We start from the raw sequence: 25659 nt of genomic DNA, 5'->3' as shown, positions 1-25659 counted from the left end.
GGCAGATGGAGGAGAAGCTATGTGATGACAGCGGTAGATATCTCTTCCTAAAAGGGAAAATAGGAGAAACTCAGATGACACTGGCAACCTTATACTCTCCTAACAAGCAACAAGATAGATTTGTTGCCAAAACATTGAATATACTCAGAGAATTTACTCAAGGTCAATTGATAGTGGGAGGAGATTTCAATACACCGCTGTCTCCCGTGGCTGATACCTCTAAAACTAAATCTACTTCCTCAGAAGCGATGTGTCGGCGGATGAGGAAGAATATATATAAGGAACAACTGATAGATGTGTGGCGTCTCCAGCACCCAACTGAAAAAGAGTTCACATTTTTTTCGCACCCGCATGGGACCTACTCGAGAATAGATTTTTTCCTAGTGCCACATGCTCATCTCCTGGCGGTGAAACACACCGACATCGATAACATTACATGGTCAGATCATGCAATGGTGTCGATGATTTATAATATTTCTACAGTTAAATCAACTAAACAAAGATTTTGGAAATTAAATGAAAGTCTGTTACAGATAGAGGAAGTAAGGTCAGAGGTACAAAAAGAACTTAAGGATTACTTTGATCTTAACGATATACCTGGCTGCGCGATAGGCACGTTATGGGAGGCACATAAATCAGTGATAAGGGGAATTCTAATTAAGCATGGTGCAAGAATAAAAAGGGAAAGGAATAAACAATTGCTAGCATTACTAGATAAGCTCAAAATACTGGAAACAGAACACAAAAAAAAAGGTAAATATAGCAGTAGGGGAATTGACTCTGGTAAGAAAGCAAATACTCGATTTAATGCACTATAAAGCGAAAGCCGCGATTCAAGTATCAAAGAAAATCACATACGAATCAGGGAATAAATGCGGAAAAGTTCTAGCAAGATCCGTTCATAATCAAAAAGTAAGATCCTATATCCCACAAATTTTATCCCCAGAAGGAGTTAAAAAAATATTGCCTGATCAAATAACGGAAGAATTTAGGAATTCCTACTCATTGCTATATAACTTACCGGAAATAGGAAAATCGCAAAAGGAAATGGACGACTATATGGCACAATCAGGATTACCGAAACTCTCTGAGGAAGATAAAGACGATCTGGAAAGGCATATCTCACAGACGGAAATAGAACAGACCATAAAAAGTATGAAAAGTGGCAAAGCGCCAGGCCCAGATGGCTTGACAATACAGTATTTCCATGTATTGGCCCCCATTTTGGGGCCATACATGGAGAGACTGTTTAATGAGAGAGGCCTAGAGGGGACGCTTTCTAGAGATACATTAACGGCGTATATAACGCTAATTTTAAAAGAGGGTAAAGACCCTTCGAATTGCGGAAGTTATAGGCCCATTTCGCTTCTGAATACGGACTTAAAAATTTTCACAAAAATTTTAGCGGCAAGGATGGCAAAGGTACTCCCTAAAATAATACACTTAGACCAAGTGGGCTTCATGGCGGCGAGGGAAGCAAAGGACAGCACTTCAAGAGTTCTTAACTTAATTCATATAGTCACCAAAGAAGAACTACCATGCATCATACTGAGTACCGACGCAGAAAAGGCCTTTGATAGAGTTGAATGGACCTTTATGCAGTCGGTACTCAAGTATATAGGAGTAGGTGAAATAATGCGGGAAAGAATAACTAGGGTATACTCCAACCCGACCGCAAGGGTAAAGGCAAATGGTGTGTTGTCGGAACCTTTGAGTATAAAAAATGGTACAAGACAGGGTTGCCCATTATCCCCCCTGTTATTTGTGCTGACATTGGAGCCCTTCTTGAACAAAGTTCGATTGAATCAGGATATAAAAGGAGTCACAGTAGGTAAGGAACAATATAAGACTGCAGCATATGCAGACGATTTATTGTTCACACTGACAGAACCAGAAATATCGCTACCAGTACTCCTAGAGGAAATTAAACAATATGGGGAGTTGTCAAATTTCAAAATAAACTATAGGAAATCCGAAGCAATGGGAGTGGGAATATCACAAACAAATAAAGACAGAATAAAGAGCAACTTCGGATTCTTGGAGAGACAAAGAAAACTTTGGAACAATGGAGGGGAGGCCTCCAGTCATGGTTTGGAAGAGGAAATTTAATCAAAATGAACATCCTGCCAAAATATCTATATATCATGAGAGCGCTCCCAGTCAAAATTCCTAATAGTTTCTTCAAAATTATTCAGGGTGTGATTGGTGGATACATCTGGGCGGGTAAAAAAACCACGTATAGCGCGCAATACACTAACACTCCCCAAAAACATGGGTGGACTAGCTGTACCCGACTTGCGTAGATATTACCACGCCATCCATTTAAATAGAATACTGGACTGGTGGCACCATTGGGAAACGAAAAGATGGGTCCAAATGGAACAAGCACAAACGACGGTCTCATTAAAGAGAGCAATCTGGTGCTATAAGACACTCCCTAAACCCCTGAAGTTACATCCTTTGTTGGGAAATACAATAAGAATAGGGTTTCAACAGACCCTGAGACAAAACTTAACTTCAATAGAATCCCCACTATATCCGATCTTGGGAAACCCCAAATTCATCCCAGGCTTAGAGAGACAGCATTTTAAAAAACTGTGGGAAACAGGACAAGATGGCATTAAAAATTTTACGAGCCAGCAGATGTGGCCTACAATCGGTAGACTAATAGATGAGGAGGGTCCATATAGGCTACTCTTATGGGAGGCACTCCAATTGCGACACTTTTTAGAGTCGCTGCCGGAGCCGGAAAAGTTTAAGAAACCACTGACACACTTTGAAAAACTATGTGAGAAAACAGGAGGTATAGATCGCCCATTATCTATTCTATATAAAATGTTGAACACTCCATTGGACCAACCGAATCTGAAATGGTTGGAAAAATGGAAAGTGGATCTAAATATAGACATAACGGACACACAGAAACAGAGGATGTTTAGGGCAATATTTAGACCAACTAAATGCACTAAAATGCAGGAAATAAACTATAAAATTCTGACTAGGTGGTATAACACACCAGATAAATTGCATAAGTGGTACACTCAAGAATCAGATAGGTGCTGGAGATGTGGAGAAGGGGAAGGCAAAATATATCACATTTTCTGGAACTGTCCAGAGATAAAGAAATTCTGGTCAGAGATTGGTGATATAGTCCAAAAAGTAACAGACTATAAAATCGAGGGAGAAGTAGCCTTTTGCCTCTTACAGATATCAGAGCAGTCAGAGAGGAAATATGCAAGATCAGTACTGCCACACATGATGAATGCCACAAGAGCATGTATACCCCAACACTGGAGAAATAGACGAGCGCCAACGATGTTCGACTGGGTAAGAAAATGAGAACACATTAATAAAATGGAGGATCTTGTGCTTTCCTCACAACATAAACAGGAACAATACAAAAAAACATGGAGAACATGGAACTTATTCATATCCTCAGATGCGGGCAAACAATTGTTGGTGCCTTCATCTCAGAGTGTGGAAGTTGCATGAGAGGGGAGGCGTCCCTTACCACTCTTTGAGGGGGGGGGGGGGAGAGGTGAGAGAGGGAGGGAGAATTATCCGGTTTTTTTTTTTCGTTTTTTTTTTTTTATGTGTGTGTGGTGTTTGATAGTGGGTATGAATGAGGAGAGAGAGAGGGGGGGGGGGGTAATATAGAAAAGATGAGGGAAAAGGAAAGGAATGAACAGATAGAAAGAAGAAGGGGAAACAAAGACAAGATTAGAGGCTAAAGGTCATTTAAATTAAAGTACAAGGAAGTAAAGAGAGGCAAGGATTGAATGAGCAGGAATAGAGAAAGAGACTTGCTGACTTAACAATATCTTGCCTTAGCTGAATATTTGATAAATGACTACATATTAATGAGTTGGGAATCTTTAGAGGTCTCTATTAGACCTCGGAGATGAGAAATTTGATGTGGACAATGTCTTTGTAACCTATTTACCTATTATGGTGTTATATATTCTGTAATGATTTTTCTGAAAATTCCAAATAAAATTATAAATACAAAAAAAAAAAATTGGCCGAGGAGGAGGAGGGAGCAGACGCAGGGGAAGCCCATGGAGGAGACTGAGAGGGAAGATGCCGCTGCAGCCTGCCCAGGGTGAGTGAGCCAGCGACAGGGGGGGTTAGAGTGTGCGGGATGGAGCTGGGGTGGCCGGGGGGGGGGGGGAGGGGGTGTCCGTCTACCTCCCCCCCCCCCCCCGGCCCATGGAGCACCAGCCACCATTGGTTTTTCTATTGCCTTTTCCAACTTGTTCTAGAAACATGTAGATTCACCTTTCTTGCAGTGAGTAGCACAAAATGTTTAATCAGCCATTATATTAACTATATGGTCATAAGTTTTAGAAAACCAGATAATCACACCTACATGAATTCATTGGACACCCCATTCCCAAAGCCACAGCCATTATTATGGAGTTGGCTCCTGCAGCCATTCCAGTCTACTCTCTTCTGGGAAGGTTTTTCATAAAATTTTGGAGTGCGTCTTTGGGAATGTGTGCCCATTTGTGAGGCCAGACGCTGATGTTGGTCAAGGAGACCTGGCTCGCAATGAGTTGTCTAATTCTTCCCAAAAGGTGTTCAGTAGGGTTATAGTCAAGTATCTACAGCTGTGCACAAAAGTTTGTATACCCTTGCAGAAATCATGAAATGTTGGCATTGATATTGAAAAAATGACTGATCATGCCAAAAAACTGTCTTTTATTTAACCGCCTTACATAGGAGTACAGCTCTCCTGTGCCGGATCACGTACCTAGTAGGGAAGTTCCAGGTAGGGGGCATTAGACACAGCACAAGCCGATCAACGGGTGCCAGCCAATGGATGATCGGCGAGGAGAGACACAGAACAGAGCTCTGCCTATGTAGACAAGGCAGAGCTCTGTTCATTTAGCAGGGATGTGCTATTTATAAAATCCACCACATCCCCTAGTAAAAACAAAAGCACTGGTTAAACCCTTTGATCACTCTAGATGTTTGACCCCTTCCCAGCCAGTGTCATTAGGGCAGTGACAGTGTAAATTTTTAGCACTGATCACTGTATTAGTGTCACTGGTTCCCAAAAAGTGTCAGTTAGCGTCCGATTGTCCTCTGCAATATTGCAGTCCTGCAGTCACTAATCGCCGCCATTACTAGTAAAAAAAATAAATAAATAAAATTCCAGTATAAATATCTTGTTTTTAGATGCTATAACCAATCTAAATATTTCCTTTTTGGGATTTTTTTAACCAAAAACATTCATTTTTCATATTTTTTTATTGGATATGTTTTATAGCAGAAAGTAAATATATATATATATTTTTTTATTGTCCATCTTATTTTTTTCGTTTATAGAGCAAAAAGAAACAAACCCAAAGGTGATCACAAACCACCAAACAAAAGGCCCTTTTTGTGGGGAAAAAAGGACAAATTTCATTTATTTACAGCATTGCATGACTATGCAATTGTCAGTTAAAGTAATACAGTGATAAAAAGCAAAAAATGGCCTGGTCATGAAAGGGGGTAAATGTTTAGGAAGACAAGTGGGTAAAGTATAACTAAAGGCAAAACTTTTTCTGTCGTTTTGGATAGAGTAGAGAGGGATTAGAACACCTGTCAATTTTAATTGCTGTCTATGCCCCAGTTAGGGGATTTACCCTCTCTATTTGTCCTGTTTACCATTATCATTGAAACAGAAAGTAAAAGAAAATCTAACATTTTGGGAAAAGAGGGGAAATCTTCAATTGACACTAACTCCAATGACCTGGGGGGTCTCCAAAAACAAATCCCTTAATTTGCAGTGATTTCCTCTCACTTCCTGTTTGGCTATGGGACAGGAAGTGAATAGAAATCTCCACAATGGGATAACCCTTCCTTGGTCTATTCAAAATGAAAAAAAAAAAATGTTGCACATAGTTCTACTTTAAGGATATTGATCATATGAAGCCATTTATTGTAACATAGTTGTTTGGCTCCTTTTTAAATCATAATGATAACAGAAATCACCCAAATGGCCCTGATCAGAAGCTTACATACCCTGGAATGTTAGGTCTTGGTACAGACACACAAGGTGACACACTGGTTTAAATGGCAATTAAAAGGTTAATTTCCCACATCTGTGGCTTTTAAAATTACAATTAGTGTCTGTGTATAAATTGTCAATGAGTTTGTTCGATCTCACGTGGACTAAACAGGCTAGATACTGAGTCATAGGGAGCAGAATGGAACTGTCAAAAGACCTGCGTAACAAGGTAATGGAACTTAATAAAGATGGAAAAAGGTATAAAAAGATATCCAAAGCCTTAAATATACCAGTCAGTACTGTTTAATCACCTATTAAGAAGTGAAAAATTCTCTTGATACCAATTTATGGTCAGGTAGAGGAAGAAGAAGGATTGCAGCCACAACTTCCAGAAGAATTGTTTGAAATATAAAGAAAAACCCACAGGTAACCTCAGGAGAAATACAGGCTGCTCTGTGTAAAAGACGGTGTGGATGTTTCAAGGAGCACAATACGACAATACTTGAACAAAAATGATCTGCATGGTCGAGTAGCGAGAAAGGAAGAAAGGTAGATAACAATATGCCCGACAACACCTTGACAGCTGCTGGCACACTGTAACCTGGACTTACAAGACCAAAATAGAGCTTTAAAGCGGTGTTTCAGACTCCCCCTCCAAAAATTAAAAGTCAGCAGCTACGCATACTGTAGCTGCTGACTTCTAATATTAGGACACTTACCTGTCCTGGAGTCCAGCGATGTCGGCACCGCAGCCGATGTTTCCATCGGATGTCGGATGCTGCCGCCGCCATTGCCAGTAAGGGAACCCGACAGTGAAGCCTTGCGGCTTCACAGGCAGGTCCCTACTGTGCATGCGCGAAGCACGCTGTGCAACCGGATTGGCTGGGTGGCGGGGAAAGGAGGAGGGGGCCAACCAAACTTTGAAGGGACAGCGCCGCTGCGCCGTCTCCCGGAAGTGGGGAAGGGTACCAGTCAAAAATAGGTACCCGTTCCCCCCTTCCCCCTGAAAGGTGACAAATGTTGTACCGGAGGGGGGGAGGAAGTAAATGAGCAGAAGTTCCACTTTTGGGTGGAACTCCGCTTTAAGTTTACAACCATAAAGGCAATGTTTGGAGAGGGATCAACAAGACCTATAGCGGCAAGAATACCATCCCCACTGTAAAGCATGGTGGTGGCTCATTGGTGTTTTCGGGGTGTGTGAGCTCTAAAAGCACAGGGAATTTTGTGAAAATTGATGGCAAGATGTGTGCATCATGTTATCAGAAAATACTGGCAGAGAGTAAGCATTCTTCTGCATTATAGCTGCGCATGGGATGCTCTTAGACTTTCCAGCAGGACTTTCCCTAAGTACAAGGCCAAGTTGACCATCCAGTGGTTACAGCAGAAAAAGGTGAAGGTTCTGGATTTGCCATCACAGTCCCCTGACCTTAATATTATCAAGCCACTCTGGGGAGATCTCAAACGTGCGGTTCATGCAAGATGACCAAAGACCTTGCATGACCTGGAGTCATTTTGCCAAGACTCAGGGCCTCATGGACAACTATTACAAAATAATGTGCGCTGTTATGGATGTTAAAGGAGGCAATACAAAGTATTAAGAACTAAGGGTGTGCAAGTGTAGTGGTGTGCCCCTTTATCCAGATTCAGGTGCAAGTCCCTTTATCTCAACTCCCCACAATCCTCTGGGCTCCCAGCACCCCCTGAGCTCCTGGACACGCCCAGGGAGTATAAATGCCACCTCCACCCAGCTTCCTGAGCTCAGAGAGATCCTGCCTGATGGGACAGCAGTGACTGGGCAAGTGAGCTGTCCCCAGGTGCTGGGTCCTCACCTGTTATGTCTGGTGTGTGGGCCACCAGCAGTGAGCACAAGAGCACGCAGCATCTATCCAAGCCCTAGTCACTGGAGAGGACTCTGTTACAGTCCATGTGGAGAAGCTGTCCAAGCAGTGGGGTGGTCCTATCTACAGCCCCCAGAGCCTCCTGACCCAAGTCAGCATCAGCAGTGCCGCTGTGAAGTCTGTGCCAGCACGAAATCCCCTCAGCTCCCAGTCTGCTGAATGAACGATTAATCTCTTGGAACACATAAGAATCTTCAGCTCTCTACCCTATCAGTAAGCTGAACTCAGAGCACTCTGCTGCCATCTAGTGGCCATTAGTAGAACTGCAATATTGTTTTTATATGTTTTATGCCCGTTCCCCCCTTCCTCATATTGCCGTTTTGTACTAGAAACTCCTGTTCACATGATCTCCTGTGTAATCTAAGTTGATTTTCATTGTTAAGTAAAGTAGAAATTGCACATCACCACTGGTCTGATCATTTTGCGGATACAGTTACATAACACTGACTTTTAAACATTTCATTTACTTGTTGCCATATTTTGTTTTATGATTGTGATGTTCTGTTATGACCTACAGTTATAAGATGAATCCCATAAGAAATAAAAGAAATGTGTTTTTCCTGCTCACTCATGTTATCTTTAAAAATGGTACATACTGTATATTAGCAATTCTCCAAGGGTATGCAAACTTTTAAACACAACTGTATGTAGACAACCCAAGTTCTCCCTCAACCAAAACTCCTTAAACCATACCTTTATGGACATACAGCAATGGATGAAACATTTAAGGTAATTTCTCAATCCCCCACTTTTCCTTTTGTATCTAATATTTAAATATTCCACCTTAATGTCAATGTTGCACACTCACCATGAAGTCAATGTTGGAATCCTCAGTTCGGAAATATTCCATTAACTTTTCAAATCTTGCACCTTCTCCGCATACCTGTGCAAACACAGTCAGCAGTATTAAAGAATTATTACGTGCTATAATAATATTATATATATATATATATATATATATATATATTCACACACACACACACACAAACGTATGTAGGTATATGTCTGTCTATCGATATATATATGTGTATATATATATATATATATATATATATATATATATATATATATATATATATATATATATATATATATATATTGGGGATCGACTGATTATCGGCAAGGCCGATATATATCGAGGGCCGATATTGACTTTTGCCGATATATCTGTATTGGCCCCGGAACTGGCCGATATTGGCGATATTCCAAATATTGAGTGAGAAGGCTGGAAGTTAGGGAGCGCTTCTGGTAATAATTGTATTAATGAAATCAATCAGATGGTAAACGGCATAGTGGTGGAAAAAACTACACAGTTTATTGCATAAAATCAATAGAAGTTAAAAACACACACTGGTCGGATGTCGGGCTGAGCCCGTGTACTTGCCCCCACCGCCGATGTACTGCTAGCTGGGTTTCTGGCCAGTGTCAATGTCGCCAGCAGGTGTCCAGCAAGAGATAGGGAGTAAAAGCCAACGGTCCTGTCACCATGACGCTTGCCGGTACGGTGGAGTGACATCATCTAATATCCAATATTGGCCGATACCGATATGCATTGGCAAAAATATCGGTATCGGCAACAAAAAAACGATATCGGTCGATCACTAATATATACATATATACATATATATATATATATATATACATACATTATATATATGCCATGTTCCACTCATTCAATTTCATTTCCTTCCCATGAGACACAACAGGAGGTGAGACATCCCCTCTCAAGCTAGGTTGCATTGTGGTGGCTGGTTGGGACCTCATCTTCTCGAACAGGGGTGTCCAAACTTTTTTACTAAAGAGGCTGTTTACAGTCCTTCAGACTTATGGGGGGCCAGATTTTGGGCATTGGGAGTGGAAAAGGTCCCAGCATCAGTGGAAATGAACAATACCCCATCACTGGTGTCATTGGAAGGAATTGTTTCCCATTGTTGATGTCATTGGGCCCCGTTGTTGATGTCCTTAAGAGGAATTGTGCTCATCTTTGGTGTCGTTGGGAGGAATTCTGTCACTTCATTGGCATCAGTGGGGGAAATTATGCCCCAATGTTGGTATTAGTGGATAAAATAGTGCCCTGGGGGCCAGATAAATGCACAGGGCCGAGTCTGTTTGGAGACCACTGTTCTAGAATATTAGCCAAAACGACTCTGTTGTAAGTTGTGAGTAAAGTGCTTTATGTCCCATGGTGGGGAAAGCCCCACATATTTGTTGTGTCACCAGCACTGAAGTCAGTAGAATCACTCCAAAGGAGACACAGCAGTGATAGCTCTTTTAGACTTGGGAAGGGTTACAACCTCTACAAATGTTTTGTTGCAGTCTCTGTCCCCAACGGTGAGAATTATTTACTTTTTGTTGTGTGATTGAGGCAGGAGGTCTCCTCACTGGGGACAAAAACCGCTCTATAAACCTTCTAACTCTTCTCTATCTATTCAGTAAATAATAAATGAGAGGGAGATAGAAACAAGGCACCGGGAAGGAAATTATTCATCTCTATTCTCATTAGTTTTTAGACGAATCCTAGTGATGCATAAATAAACCACAACTACTCTGTGGTTAATAAAAGTACGAATGAGTGTCCCAAGCATCCCTTGACATACATTCATTTGATATTGTTTTATTAGGGAAGAAAGGCAGAAGCTGGAAATCCTCAGTTAGCATTTACCACTTTGCTTTATTACTACATCATGAAAGCATATACACCCTTACCTCATGGAAATAATTGAAAGCTGAGAGTATCAGTTCATGTCCTCCTCTGACCAGACAAACAGCTGCCAGAAGCTCCAGGACCAGGGCCTTCGTACTAAAGGAAAGGGCAAATATGAAAGCTGCTTGTTTCCTATTGGTGTGGAATGGTTGCAAGTAACAAGTCTGTTTCTCAATTACATACCAGTGATGTAAGTGCAATAGATGGCATTTATGAAAAAATACTTTAAAGATCATAAAATTATATAGACCTTAAAATGATGGCAAGGATACAATAGATCTTAGCATACTAGCATAACAGCTGTAAGAAACAAACTAGGTAATTGTTGGTGTTAAGTTTTTCTGAACAAGTTGAGCCTGTCAATGCAACTGTGGTAATAGAGGAAAGGGAAGGGTGGAGGCACATGGTGATAGAAAAGGGCTTATGTATATACTAAATAATGGTGTGCATTGAGATAAACCGGTCAGAAGAGAAGTATGTGAGCTGCCATTGCAGACTTCCTCGTTAACATTATGGTTATCCTTGCTGCTATCCTGGCCAATTAGCTTCAGTACTTGATTTACTGACCGGAAACATTAATGCAGATCAAGTCTAGGAAAAGTTTATCTGTATTGTTGTCCTGGATTGTTGTCTCAGATGTAGTATCCTCCTAGCATAGGATGCTAAGCAAATTTAGTTTTTTGGCTTCTTCTGTAGTCAAAGGTACAGTGATTGTTTGGTCTGGTCTGTTCATGGTTTCACAGGCTGGGGGTTTGATTGCTTCTCCCTGCCTCTGGAAGAAGCATCCAGGAAGTAGGGAGAGAGATTCAAATGAACAGTCTGAATATTTATCAATTTCTAGCCAGTCGCAAGAGAGGAGTGTCCAGAAGGTTATTGGTAATGTTATAAAATAGTCAGAAGTCCTGGAGAGATTGTTCTTTCTCTTCAGAAGGGTTCTAAAGCCACAGAAGCGGCTGCCCACACAGCCCGTGGACTGCAAAGCTGTTCTTGAGGCCTGAGCTGTGTCAGGGATGAGAGCCTTGATTTATCTCCTGAGGAGCCGGCTGTGGGATTTTACCATAATGGATCTGGTCTGGAGGAGGACTGTTTCCCCCACTGGACCATGTCCACAGCAGGGTAGAAGGTGGCAGCTGCCCTGGGGACTTGTGAGTAAAAACCCTGAATTAATTAATGGTGACTGTGTGCTTTTGTAATATAAATAACAGAGGTAGCTTGGACTGCTCTCATAGGTTTTCAGAGTACTGGCCATTCCCTTATCCACACCAGAATCCTGGAGTGTGAGTACAGAAGGACATGTTCCTCCTTTACAGTGCAGTCTCCTAGAAGAAACTAGATTGGGTAGCAATAGCTGTGTAGTGGCACAAGGTAACCAGATGCTACAGAGAATTGCCTTATGGTCTAGAACTGTGAGGACTTAGACTGTCTGATGTCCCCAATTACCTCCAGACAGAGGCTAGGTAGCAGATTGTCCTTTCATTGCTGTTACTGATCGTTCGTTGGAGTATCCCATGCCCTAACCCCTCTCCTATTGAAAGTTCTGCAAGCAATAGATTTCAAAAAGACATCCCTTAGAGCAGTGGTCCTCAACTCCGGTCCTCAGGGCCCACTAACAGGCCAGATTTTAGGTATTACCTTGGGAGATGCAAACTAGAGTACTGCAATCACAGAGCAGCAAATTATATCACCTGGGATGTATTTCACTTATCTCGCAAACCTGGCCTGTTAGTGGGCCCTGAGGACCACTGCCTTAGAGTTATTGGAGCCAGAGTGCATGGACTGGCGCTTGTGGTGGAGGGCAGTCTCTGTACTATTTGGGAAGAACCAGCTATTACCAGCAGCCCCTGCAAGGGTAGCGCTACACAAAATAATGAAGACGCTCAACACGACAGCCAGGTACCTAAAATTTCTAAAAGTAGGGGTAAGTAAAGGCGGCCTCTGTGTCAGCTCAGGATGGGCTTCCTTTAATTATTATATAAGCTGGCAGTTGGAATGAAATGAAGAAGAGAAAGTAAGAGAGAACATCCTGAAAAAATAAGCAATGGCAGATGATATCACATCAGTTTCCATCATAGGCTCTACTCACCGTGGGTTCTTGTTGGTGAGGCTGAGGGTAATCTGATTGACACATGAGGGGTGGGACATCACCATACTGAATCCAGACTGCATTGGAAGAAGACACCATAATTTAATAAAATATACTGTTCATCAATACACACATAGGTCTATTACCAACAAACTGACCAAATATATTCAAATCTGGGACAGTTTACTGTCTGCCTCCCTGATCCCCCCCCCCCCAACCCAATTGGTGGTCTTCCAGGCCTGTCCTTGAGCTTCTTTTAGTGGATTTCCACACTGGGTCCTGTATATCCCATGGGGATTCCAGTAGCCAAATCTTACTAAAAAAGTTCTCGTGTGGCCTCAGCAATTAGAACATTTTTCAACTTTCACTCTCCCAGTTACATCCTTTGGAATGCAAGTGACAATTGGATTTAGACTATTCCTGTATTGTATCCCTCATTACAGCTAGTAATGAATTAAAAGGACCATGCTTTTTCTCCTGGTCAATGTTCTACTTTAGGGTGCATTCACACCATGCCCTGCACAGTGCCATTTCGAGATAAGGCAAAAGGTCTGTGTATGTTTGCATACAGAACTTTGTTTCAGCAAAGTGGGTTGCGGCACAAACTACTGCATCACGACACTGCTTTGTGAATAGAACATTGGACATTTCAATAAAAAGAAAAGTAGATAGTGTGATGTGACAGGATCAATGCACTGGCAGTTTCCTCCCAGCGCACACCAATGGCCGTGTGATTAGCACGGTTTCCTGTTGCAGATTTTCTCTCACTTCCTGTCTGCTAAAAGGCTGCCCCCAAAACAAGTAGCAAGGGTAAATTTCTCAAAACGGAGCCCTTGCAGTAAAACATGACTGTTGTTCTAATCTTTCTCTACCCTATCCAAAATCAAGAAAAACAGCTTGGGCTTTAGATACAGTAATATCTGCCTCAATGTCATGCCCAAGTTCCTCCTCCAAAGACCATGTGGCAAAAACTCCACTGATTGTCTGGCTGTGGCTAAATGTCTACCACAATATCCTCCTACAGAGATGGCACACAGCCAGTGTTCTACTGATCGGCTCTGCCTGAATGTCAGTACCCCAATATCCTCCTCCAGAGATCACATTGCCAGTGTTCTACTGATTGTCTGGCTCTGCCTGAAGGTCTACCCCAATGTCCTCCTCCAGAGACCATGTGGCCGGAACGCCACTGAAGTTTGTACACAGTTTGGTGCTCATTATTCAACAGAATACAATGAGGCCTGATTGCCCTCATGCAATAAACATTTGCAATATGTGTGTGTGTGTGTGTGTGTGTGTGTGTGTGTGTGTGTGTATATATATACACATACACACACACAGTATCTCACAAAAGTGAGTACACCCCTCACATTATTGTTAATATTTTATTATTTATTTTCATGTGACAACACTGAAGAAATTACACTTTGCTACAATGTAAAGTAGTGAGTGTACAGATTGTATAACAGTGCAAATTCGCTTTCCCATCAAAAGTACTCAACACACAGCCATTAATGTCTAAACCGCTGGCAACAAAAGTGAGTATACCCCTAAGTGAAAATGTCCAAATTGGGCCCATTAGCCATTTTCCCTCCCTGGTGTCATGTGACTCATTAGTGTTACAAGGTCTCAGGTGTGAATGGGGAGCGGGTGTGTTAAATTTGGCGTTATCGCTCTCACTCTCTCATACTGGTCACTGAAAGTTCAACATGGCACCTCATGGCAAAAAACTGAGGATCTGAAAAAAAGAATTGTTGCTCTACAGAAAGATGGTCTAGGCTATAAGAAGATTGCCAAGACCCTAAAACTGAGCTGCAGCAAGGTGGCCAAAACCATACAGCGGTTTAACAGGACAGGTTCCTCTCAGAACAGGCCTCGCCATTGTCGACCAAAGAAGTTGAGTGCACGTGCTCAGTGTCATATCCAAAGGATGTCTTTGGGAAATAGACGTATGAGTGCTGCCAGCATTGCTGCAGAGGTTGAATGGGTGGGAGGTCAGCCTGTCAGTGTTCAGACTATACGCCGCACACTGCATCAAATTGGTCTGTGCGGCTGTCGTCCCAGAAGGAAGCCTCTTCTAAAGATGATGCACAAGAAAGCCCGCAAACATTTTGCTGAAGAAAAGCAGACTAAGGACATGGATTACTGGAAGCATGTCCTGTGGTCTGATGAGACCAAGATAAACTTATTTGGTTAAGATGGTGTCAAGCGTGTGTAGCGGCAACAAAGACAAGTGTGTCTTGCCTACAGTCAAGTATGGTGGTGGGAGTGTCATGGTCTGGGGCTGCAAGCACTGAGGAGCTACAGTTCATTGAGGGAACCATGAATGCCAACATGTACTGTGACATACTGAAGCAGAGAATGATCCCCTCCCTTCAGAGACTGGGCCGCAGGGCAGTATTCCAACATGATAATGACCCCAAACACACCTCCAAGATGACCACTGCCTTGCTAAAGAAGCTGAGGGTAAAAGTGATGGACTGGCCAAGCATGTCTCCAGATCTAAATCCTGTTGAGCATCTGTGGGGCCTCCTCAAACAGAAGGTGGAGGAGCGCAAGGTCTATAACATCCACCAGCTCCGTGATGTCGTCATGGAGGAGGGGAAGAGGACACCAGTGGCAACCTGTGAAGCTCTGGTGAACTCCATCCTCAAGAGGGTTAAGGCAGTGCTGGAAAATAATGGTGGCCACACAAAATATTGACACTATGGCCCCAATTTAGACATTTTAACTTAGGGGTGTACTCACTTTTGTTGCCAGCGATTTAGACATTATTGGCTGTGTGTTGAGTTATTTTGAGGGGACAGTAAATTTACACTGTCATACAAGCTGTACACTTACTACTTTATATTGTAGCCAAGGGTCATTTCTTCAGTGTTGTCACATGAAAAGGTATAATAAAATATTTACAAAAATGTGAGGGGTGTACTCACTTTTGGGAGATACTGTATGTGTGTATATATATATATATATATATATATATATATATATCTCACAAACCCACACTTTACTTTCCAAAAGACGATAGATTCAGATATTTGTCACCTCTTGACAAGGTCATGCTTACATGTGTTTCTTCCATCTTTGACTGATGGATCAATTTTCTGGGAAACCTTAAAACCTCCCTATAATTTTGTTCCTCGTATGTTAAAATGATGACTTTATTACATTGTTCTAGTGAACGTAAAAGGAAATTGCTATTTCTACGCTACGCCCGGGATGATAGAGAGGCCTAAACTTTCCTATTTTATTCTTCTCAGCTAGCCAATGACAATGAAATCAGGTAAAGTTTTCCTGGTACAAACCTGGTAGTTCATGATTGCCCTCAAGCACATGATACACACGTGTACGTCATCCTTCATGTTAGCGTGCCGAGAGTTCCTCATTGTAGCGCGGTTGTAAAAGTTGTATCTGTTAGGGCACACATTCAAATCAGCTTGCTAGGCATTTCTTGACACCAATCAGACAACATGAGCAGCAGTACAAAGGTATGAAAAATCGAAACTTAAGACTGCCATACATGGCTCGTATTTTGGGTAAAACTCAAGCTATGGGTGCACCCCTGCTGGCATCTCCCGGCTCGACAAAAATAGATTGTTCCATTTTGGCCAAACAACTGCAGGCCATGTTTAAATATTCTGACAATTGCTGGAGCCAGCTGTAAGAATTCAATAGCCAGCAGAGGAGATTCTTTCATCCTCACTGCTTAGTGTGATTGGAGGAATCTGTTAGATTTCTTTCGTTTAGCCTCCACATAGAAATCTCTTTAACAAATGAAAAGGGCAATATTTTACAGTGATCCACAGTCACCAATCAGATCGCTAGCCATACATGTGAAACTTTCTCTCATGTAGCCCCATGAGCTTAGCGAGAAAAATCAATAGATTTTCCCATCCGCACTAAACAGCGTGGATAAAGTAAATCTCCCCCGCCAGCTAGTGTTACTACCACACCTGTTAAAAAATACCTGAGCAGAGGCGGTGTCGGATCGGATAAAGCCACTGTTTGGCCAACAATTTCTTGCCCTGCTCCTTCAGTTTTTAAACTGAAGTTTGTAAAGCCAGGTGGTGAAAATAGGGCCACCCATGGCTCAAATTTTGCCCGATTCAACAGGAAATTACCAAAATTCAAGCCATGTATGATCAGCTTTACAAAGAAGCATGCATTTTATAAAAAGCAGTTAGCATTGGCAGCGGTTTTATTTCCATCCTGGCAGGTTCAGTCTGAGAGCCTCAGCTACCAGGGTCATTGTATTATAATGCTACTGATTGATTTTATCACTGGTTGCAATGGACTGATTTACATTATGTTGTAGATAGGTGATTTCCAACAGGATGTTCTGTTCATCAATAGGGACAAAATATATAATACAATACAAATAAAATACATAATGCAAAACAAATACAAACCAGAACAAAATGCAACCAATTTGCGGCTCCGAAACGTTGCACTATTTTTTGATGTGATCGTAACTTCAATAAAGTTTTGGACTGCTTTTGCAAGAGCCTTGGTGTGCTGGCGAATATGTATTTACTTGTAACTAATCCAGTTGCCAACTGGTGATCGCTTCAGCACCCAATATACACGAGCCTACAAACCAGGAAGGTGTGCGATAGGAATATGAACTATATGCTATGTAGGGGGTGACCTACTGGTGCTCAAGAATGGAAGGAACACACTGAAATCAAGTGGTCATGGTCACATATGGCTTACTTGGTGGTTAGGTTTCGGGCACGTGAAGGCATGGTTGCAGGAGAAGAAGATGATGTGCTGCTTTTGTTAATATCCTCCATTGACCTCTGTAAAGATTTTGATTTCTCAGGTGTCCCATTGTCTGAACTCTCCACATCTAACCTGAAATAGAGAGAGAATTAAGAGACAGCGAAAAGCCTGAAACTGAGAAAAGAGTCACGTAGCAGACATGAAATTCTCAAGACATCAGTTATGCAGGATACAGAGATATAAAAAAAATGGGAAAGATGGAAATGGTTGAATAAGACTTATATCTAGACAACCATGAAATCTGCATGTAACTGCACACAGATTATATGTAATCAGGGCTTTTTTGCAGCTGGAACTCAGTTCCACCACTTCTGGCTCAAGCCCTCTGCTCACCACTATCATTTGTACACAGAAGTCAGGCTTCTGTGTTTACAAGCGACATTTTGCTTAAGAACGGCTCCCACAGATCTGATCTCTTGAGTGCCTTCCACTGAGTGCAGGATGGGGACAAGGGAGATGCAGGTGCCCGGGGTGCAGTGAAGATGACAACACCCCCAACTGGATTATCTCCCAGTAAGTGATAAATGCAGAGTCAACTATTATATGTGAGGAAGTACTAGAGCCGACTGCTTAATACAGCAACAAAAGTAAGACAGGTGGAAGAGGGTGGAGGTTTGAAGGAGATGGGGAGAAGATGAGGGGAAGTGGAGAGGTCAGAGCTGAGGAGGGGTGAAAGTGAGATGTGGATATGGGATGCAGAGCTAAGCAGCTGTGGAAGAAGGCAGAACTTTGCACTCTGTGTGTAGCGCACCCCTGAACTCTGCACTCTTTATGCAGCGCACCCCTGAACTCTGCACTCTGTGTGTAGCGCACCCCTGAATTCTGCACTCTGTATGCAGCGCACCCCTGAACTCTGCACTCTGTGTGTAGCGCACCCCTGAACTCCGCACTCTGTGTGTAGCGCACCCCTGAACTCCGCACTCTGTGTGTAGCGCACCTCTGAACTCTGCACTCTGTATGCAGCGCACCCCTGAACTCTGCACTCTGTATGAAGCGCACCCCTGAACTCTGCACTCTGTTTAGCGCACCCCTGAACTCTGCACTCTGTGTGTAGCGCACCCCTGAACTCTGCACTCTGTGTGTAGCGCACCCTTGAACTCTGCACTCTGTATGCAGTGCACCCCTGAACTCTGCACTCTGTATGCAGTCCACCCCCGAACTCTGAACTCTGTATGCAGCACACCCCTGAACTCTGCACTCTGTGTGTAGCGCACCCTTGAACTCTGCACTCTGTATGCAGTGCACCCCTGAACTCTGCACTCTGTATGCAGTCCACCCCCGAACTCTGCACTCTGTATGCAGCACACCCCTGAACTCTGCACTCTGTGTGTAGCGCACCCCTGATCTCTACACTCTGTGTGTAGCGCACCCCGAACTCTACACTCTATATGTAACCCCCTCCCTTCCCCCTACACTCTGCACATCATGCACTCTTGGTATTTAATGCCCTTTTAGGACCCTCCAACTGTTAGTGAAATTTGACCACACCTACTATTTGACGCGGTGGAAGGTGTGTGTGTGGGGGAGAGAGATTTTGGGGGGTTGTGGTTTAGTTCTTGTACCTATTTTCTGAGAAAATGTACGTAATTGTTTAGTTGTGATGACTTACGGGAAGGAGCACTGAGCATAGGACAAATACTCCACTAGAGCTTCAAGGCCACCAACCTCTGGACTCAAGAACTCTTCCACCCACCTGTGAACAAAACAAAGGAGCTTTATGTCATTTTGGACAAGAAACACAACACAGACTGAAGGTATTCACACTTGTTTTATCAGAAAAAATACTTTAAAAACATAAATTTAGCTATTTGGTTAATCTTTAATACTTCACACACACAAAATTGAAGGATTCTTTAGTACTTGGTCACACCTCCCGTGTCAAGCTTAAAAAAAAAAAAAAAGAAAAGTACACACTGCATTTTTTGCACAGATCATTAGCAATGCAGCTAGCTGCAGAGGATAGAAATAGCAGATAGTCAACCGCCATCTTAGAACGACCTTCCCTTTCCCTGGCCAGGTTTTAGTGTTTCACCCCCCATACCTCCCCAGTATCCTTCACCCTTACCATAGGGAATGGTTACCCCTGTCCCCCCCCCCCCAGGTTTATCCCCTTAGGCCCCTTCCTTTGAATATTTATTTGGTTTTAAACTGATGGAAAACTGGAGTCAATGAATTTGTCTTCGCCAGAGAATGGATAAACCACTCCGGTATTGTTACATTTCATCTTTAGGCAATGTGAAAAGTGTACCAACCTCGTTGGTTTCCTTTTATAACAATATAACCACAGTGACATTGTGTCTCCTGTATTCCAGTTGGTAATATGGAACGTTATTTGTGTATCATCATCTTGCGTGGCTTATTACATGTATGTAACCTCGTTGAAATTGATTAGGCAGAATTAGAATAAAAAGAAATACAACAGTCCAAAAAAAAGGTAAAAAATGCACTGCAATACATGGTATTAATGCATTGCAGTATGATCTAGTGCATGGCAGTCAAAACAAACACATACATATTACAGGGTCTTGAAAAAGTATTCATACCCCTTGAAATTTCCCACATTTTGTCATGTTACAACCAAAAACGTAAATGTATTTTATTGGGATTTTATGTGATAGACCAATACAACGTGGCACATAAATGTAAGGTGTTAGGAAAATGATAAATGTTTTTCAAGATTTTTTAGAAATAAATATCTGAAAAGTGTGGTGTGCATTTGTATTCAGCCCCCCTGAGTCAATACTTTGTAGAACCACGTTTCGCTGCAATTACAGGGATTGGGAATGTCTCTACCAGCTTTGCACATCTAGAGAGTGACATTTTTGCCCATTCTTCTTTGCAAAATATCTCAAGCTCTGTCAGATTGGATGGAGAGCGTCTGTGAACAGCAATTTTCATGTCTTGCCACAGATTCTCAATTGGATTTAGGTCTGGACTTTGACTGGGCCATTCTAACACATGAATATTCTTTGATCTAAACTATTCCATTGTAGCTCTGGCTGTGTGTTTAGGGTCGTCGTCCTGCTGATAGGTGAACCTCCGCTCCAGTCTCAAGTCTTTTGCAGACTAACCGTTTTTATTTCTAAGATTGCCCTGTATTTGGCTCCATCCACCTTCCCATCAACTCTGACCAGCTTCCCTGTCCCTGCTGAAGAAAAGCATCCCCACAACATGATGCTGCACCACCATGTTTCACGGTGGGGATGGTGCGTTCAGGGTGATGTGCAGTGGTATTTTTCCGCCACACAAAGTAGCTTTTTGCTGTTAGGCCAAACTGTTCAATTTTGGCCTCATCCGACCAGAGCACCTTTTTCCACATGTTTGCTGTGTCCCCCACATGGCTTCTCGTAAACAGCAAATGGGTCTTCCTATGGCTTTCTTTTAACAATGGCTTTCTTCTTGCCACTCTTCCATAAAGGCCAGATTTGTGGAGTGCATGACTAATAGTTGTCCTGTGGACAGATTCTCCCACCTGAGCTGTGGATCTCCGCAGCTCCTCCAGAGTTACATGGGGTGGGCAACTACATGGCAGATGAGATTTAATGTAGAAAAATGTAAAGTAATGCACTTGGGGGCCAGAAACCAGAAAGCAAGCTACTCACTAGGGGGGGAACCTCTGGGTGAGTCTAGGATGGAAAGGGACCTGGGGGTACTGGTAGACAACAGGCTTGGAAGTGGCATGCAATGCCAAGCCGCTGCAAGCAAAGCCAACAGAATACTGGGTTGTATAAAAAAGGGGATTCACTCCAGAAATAAAGAGATTATTCTTCCACTCTACAAGACTCTGGTCCGGCCACATCTGGAGTATGCTGTCCAGTTCTGGGCACCGGTCCTCAGGAAGGATGTGCTGGAATTGGAGAAAGTCCAGAGAAGGGCAACAAAAATAATTAGGGGAATGGAGGACATCGGCTATGAGGAAAGACTACAAGCACTGAACCTATTCTCTCTGGAGAAGAGACGCTTGAGGGGGGATATGATATCAATGTACAAATACTGTACTGGCGACCCGAGCATAAGGAACAAACTATTTAGAGTAAGGGAATACAATAAGACACGTGGCCACTCACTAAAACTAGAGGAAAGGCGGTTTAACCTTAAAGTGCGTAAGGGGTTCTTCACTGTAAGAGCGGTAAGGATGTGGAATTCTCTTCCGCAAGCAGTCGTATCAGCGGGGAGCATTGATAGTTTCAAAAAACTATTGGATGGACACCTTAAAGACCACAACATACAGGGGTATACAATGTACGGTTAAAAGCAAACACACACACATAGGTTGAACTGGATGGACTTGTGTCTTTTTTCAGCCTCACTAACTATGTAACTATGTAACTATGTAACTATGTAAGTTACCATGGGCCTCTTGGCTGCTTCTCTGATTAATGCTCTCCTTGCCCGGCCTGTCAGTTTAGGTGGACGGCCATGTCTTGGTAGGTTGGCAGTTGTGCCATACTCTTTCCATTTTCGAATGATGGATTGAACAGTGCTCTGTGAGATGTTCAAAGCTTGGGATATTTTTTTATAACCTAACCCTGCTTTAAACTTCTCCACAACTTTATTCCTGACCTGTCTGGTGGGATTTTTGGCCTTCATGATGCGGTTTGTTCACTAATGTTCTCTAACAAACCTCTGAGGGCTTCACAGAACAGCTGTAATTATACTGAGATTAAATTACACACAGGTGCACTCTATTTAATAATTCAATGACTTCTGAAGGCAATCGATTCCACTAGAATTTAGTTAGGGGTATCAGAGTAAAGGGGGCTGAATACAAATGCACGCCACTTCACATATTTATTTGTAAAAAAATGTAAAAATGGATTTTTGTAAAATCTTACCGTAAAATCCTTTTCTCTTAGCTCATTGACAGACGTAGTCCTCGGTGATACAGCACCTTCGGGTTATGTTGCCTCCACAGGAGTAGGACTAGACAGGAAATGAAAAATGCTCTGGCCACACCCTAGGGGCAGTCCCAGAGGGTATATCCTCTCTCTCTCTGCCTCAGCAAATCAGTTATGTCATAAAGCAGTCTTTAGAGAATTTAACCCAACCCAACTCAAAAAAACAGAGGGGCAGGTACTACGTCTGTCAATGAGCTAAGAGAAAAGGATTTTACGGTAAGATTTTACAAAAATCCATTTTTCTCTATCGCTCATTGACAGACGTAGTCCTCGGTGATACAGCACCTTCAGGAAGTCCCAGAGCAGTATCACAAATGAGGGGTGGGAAAATAGAAATCAAATCCAATCTAGAAGGCCCAACCGGTGCCAACTAGAAGTTTACAATGCTCATCCTTAATGATGAGACTCAACAAAAAATTTTTCAAACAGAAAAAAACCCTCGAGGTAGACCACCGGTCTCCTCAAATAGCGGCCTGCAAAACCTTGCCAAATGAGGCATCCGCCGATGCCATCACATCAATTTTATAAAATTTTGTAAAGGTATGTACCGACGACCAGGTGGCCGCTTTACATACCTGGACCACTGACGCCTGATGGCGAAAGGCCCAGGAAGTACTGAGCGCTCGAGTGGAGTGCGCCCTAACAGGGAACGGAGGATTCCGACCCTTAATAGAATAAGCCTGTACCACCGTCTGACTGATCCATGTAGATCTGGTCGCGGCAGACACAGGCAACCCCCTTCAAGGGCTATCCGTGATCACAAAAAGTGAGTCCGTCTTACGAAAACCACTTTAGGAAGGAAGGATGGATTCGGAAGAAGAACCACCTTGAACCCTATGAACCACCAGATCTGGGGAACGACAGGATAATGCGGCCAGTTCTGACACCCTGCGTACAGAAGTAATGGCCACCAAGAAGGCCACCTTCTGGGAATGTAAGCAAGGGAATCTCCCTAATATCTTCTAAGAGAAGTTTCTGAAGAACCGACCACACTAAATTAAGATACCAGGCGGTAAGGGTGCGCGCACTGGCGGAGCCAGATGTCGCACCCCCTGGATGAAATTCCGCACCAAGGAATGATTAGCCAAAGGTTTCTTGAAAGAAGATTGCTAACGCCGAAAACCTGACCCTTGATCGTGCTCAAGGATAGTTTCTGCTCAACCCCTTGTTGCAAACAGACCAAAATTCGGGTCACCGAATAGGTATGTGGGGGAAATCCAATAGATTCACACCATGCAATATAAGACTTCCATGTGCTGGAAGTCGCTTTCCTTGCTTTAACTGGAGGTAGGAATAACTGAAGCTGACACTCCCTTGTCCTTCAGTACCTGGGTCTCAATGGCCAGGCCATTAAGCCAGCGACTGTAAAGCAAGATGGAAGATCGGTCCCGGAGACCGCAAATCCTCCCTGAGAGGAAGTCTCCAAGGAGCGTCCGCGACTAGCCTCGCCAAGTCGGCGTACCAGGCTCGACGAGGTCAATCCGGAATTTCCAGAATAACTGGAATTCCCTCCACCTCTATCCTGCGAAGAAGTTCCCGCAGCAACTTGAGAGGATGGAAGGCATGCCGTAGCGGATACTGCCCCCACGGGGCGATCAGCGTTTCTGCTGCGTCCGCTAGAGGATCGTGGCGCGAGCTACAAACCTCCGCACCTTCCTGTTAGGCCAAGGTGCCAACAGATTCACATCCGGGATGTCCCAATGAAGGGACAGCTAGGGAAAAACCTCTGGATGAAGAGGCCATATGCGATTGGATCCGAATCGGGCTGCTCGATCCAGTAAATCAGACAAAATCTGATCGCTCTCAGTTCCGATACCCTTATTGGTAATCTGGATACTATCGGAAGAAATGACTTCCCCTGGTTGAGCATCGGAGACTTCCTGGTCCGCTCGCTCAACCGGATCCGATTGTCCAGGGAATCGGAATTCTGATTCCATTAAAAAAGAATCTCCTTCAGGAGAATTCGGGTATGAGACTGGGTATACGGTACTGCCTCTAAGAAGGCCACCATCAGTCCCAGCCAATTGACGGACAGCAACTTCCGAATCGTTGACTGAACCTTCTGGAGTTTCCCAGCAAGGAGAAACTCTCTTGCCCAGGATGTATCCAACCTTAGGCCCAGATAGTTCAGTCTCCTGGTGGGAACCAGGGATGATCTTTGGGAAAGCGAAAAAACGCTGATGTCCTGCGATGATGGGGATATAAAGATAGGCATCCTATATGTCTATGGACGCCAGGAAATCTCTTTGATGCAGGGAGGCCACCACTGTACGGATGGACTCTATTTCTTCCCAAGTCCAGATTTGGACGCACCTTGCCCTCTTTCCTGGGCATTGTGAATAGGTTCAAATAGAACCCCTGAAACCGTTCAATGTTAGAAGGGAAGAATCGCACCGGTGGAAGTGATCGAAACTCGATCCTGTGTCCTCCAGAAACCGGTGAAGACATCCCCCCCCCCACCCCAGAGATGGGTAGGGGCGCATCAGGCTATATTCTTCAGGCTTGGCTGAGCCGGACTCTTTGTTTACCCGACCAGCGCCCTTTGAAACCCCTCTAAAGGGGCTTTGGAGGGTTTCGCCTTATCGCCCGCCCTCGCGGAACGAACAACTCTATATGAGCAGAAAAGGAAGGTCCTCGTTAGTTACGAGGTCTTTTTATCCTAACAGTCTGTGGCAAGACAGCAGGTGGTACCGTCTATCCTTTAAAGAGGAATTCCTCAAATGGATAGCACCTAGCCATGCGTTTGGAAATAACAGGGGTTCGTTTCAAAAACGACCCCATTTGGGTAAAGGAAAATCCTTCGCCCTTTTGGTAGACTAACAAGTACCAAAAAGGAATCTCAGTCTCAGCTACCTCTGCCGGTGTAACCTCAAGACTAAAGGTTTCCTGGATGGACACAACTAGTGCATCCACCACTCTTGTGCTATGGCGGAGGCAGAAACGTGCTCCTCACTGCTGAGGAGATATTACCTGAGACAACAGCCCCCTAAGAGGGACCTGCAACTGCATTGACCAGCTCCGAATCCGTATCTGAAGTATCTGATAAACAATAGGGGTAGGCGGGGGTCGCTACTTGACCCCCGTCCCTGACAGGCCACCTCCACCCGGGATACCAAAGACTCCAAAACTGCCGATAATGCATTAAAAACAAGTGGGGTACTGGAGGGTCCTGCGGCCACCTTGAGGGGATCAGGTGGCGATACCTATGCGGCAGGGTCAATGATTATACAAGACACTTGCCAGCGACAAAAAAATGACAAAGTAAAAAAAAAAACTTTTTTTTTTTTTTTGTGTCCCCC

General features: G+C 43.4%; 1 protein-coding gene across 1 annotated transcript in view; it reads right to left on the bottom strand.

Moving 5' to 3' along the window:
• Positions 1–25659, bottom strand: part of FMNL1 (formin like 1) — a 121290-nt gene that overhangs the window by 54254 nt on the left and 41377 nt on the right. The window contains exons 5-10 of the mRNA XM_082271785.1: positions 19072–19155; positions 17394–17534; positions 15986–16091; positions 12684–12760; positions 10603–10696; positions 8705–8779 (exon numbers count right to left, since the gene is read on the bottom strand). Of these exons, the coding sequence (XP_082127911.1) occupies positions 8705–8779; positions 10603–10696; positions 12684–12760; positions 15986–16091; positions 17394–17534; positions 19072–19155 (577 nt within the window). The remainder of the gene's footprint in view (positions 1–8704; positions 8780–10602; positions 10697–12683; positions 12761–15985; positions 16092–17393; positions 17535–19071; positions 19156–25659) is intronic.

This window comes from Pelophylax lessonae, assembly GCF_965119305.1.
Source record: "Pelophylax lessonae genome assembly, chromosome: 11".
NCBI classification, from domain to species: domain Eukaryota; kingdom Metazoa; phylum Chordata; class Amphibia; order Anura; family Ranidae; genus Pelophylax; species Pelophylax lessonae.
Note: the sequence above shows the minus strand (reverse complement) of the source record. Positions and strands in the feature narration are given on the sequence as shown.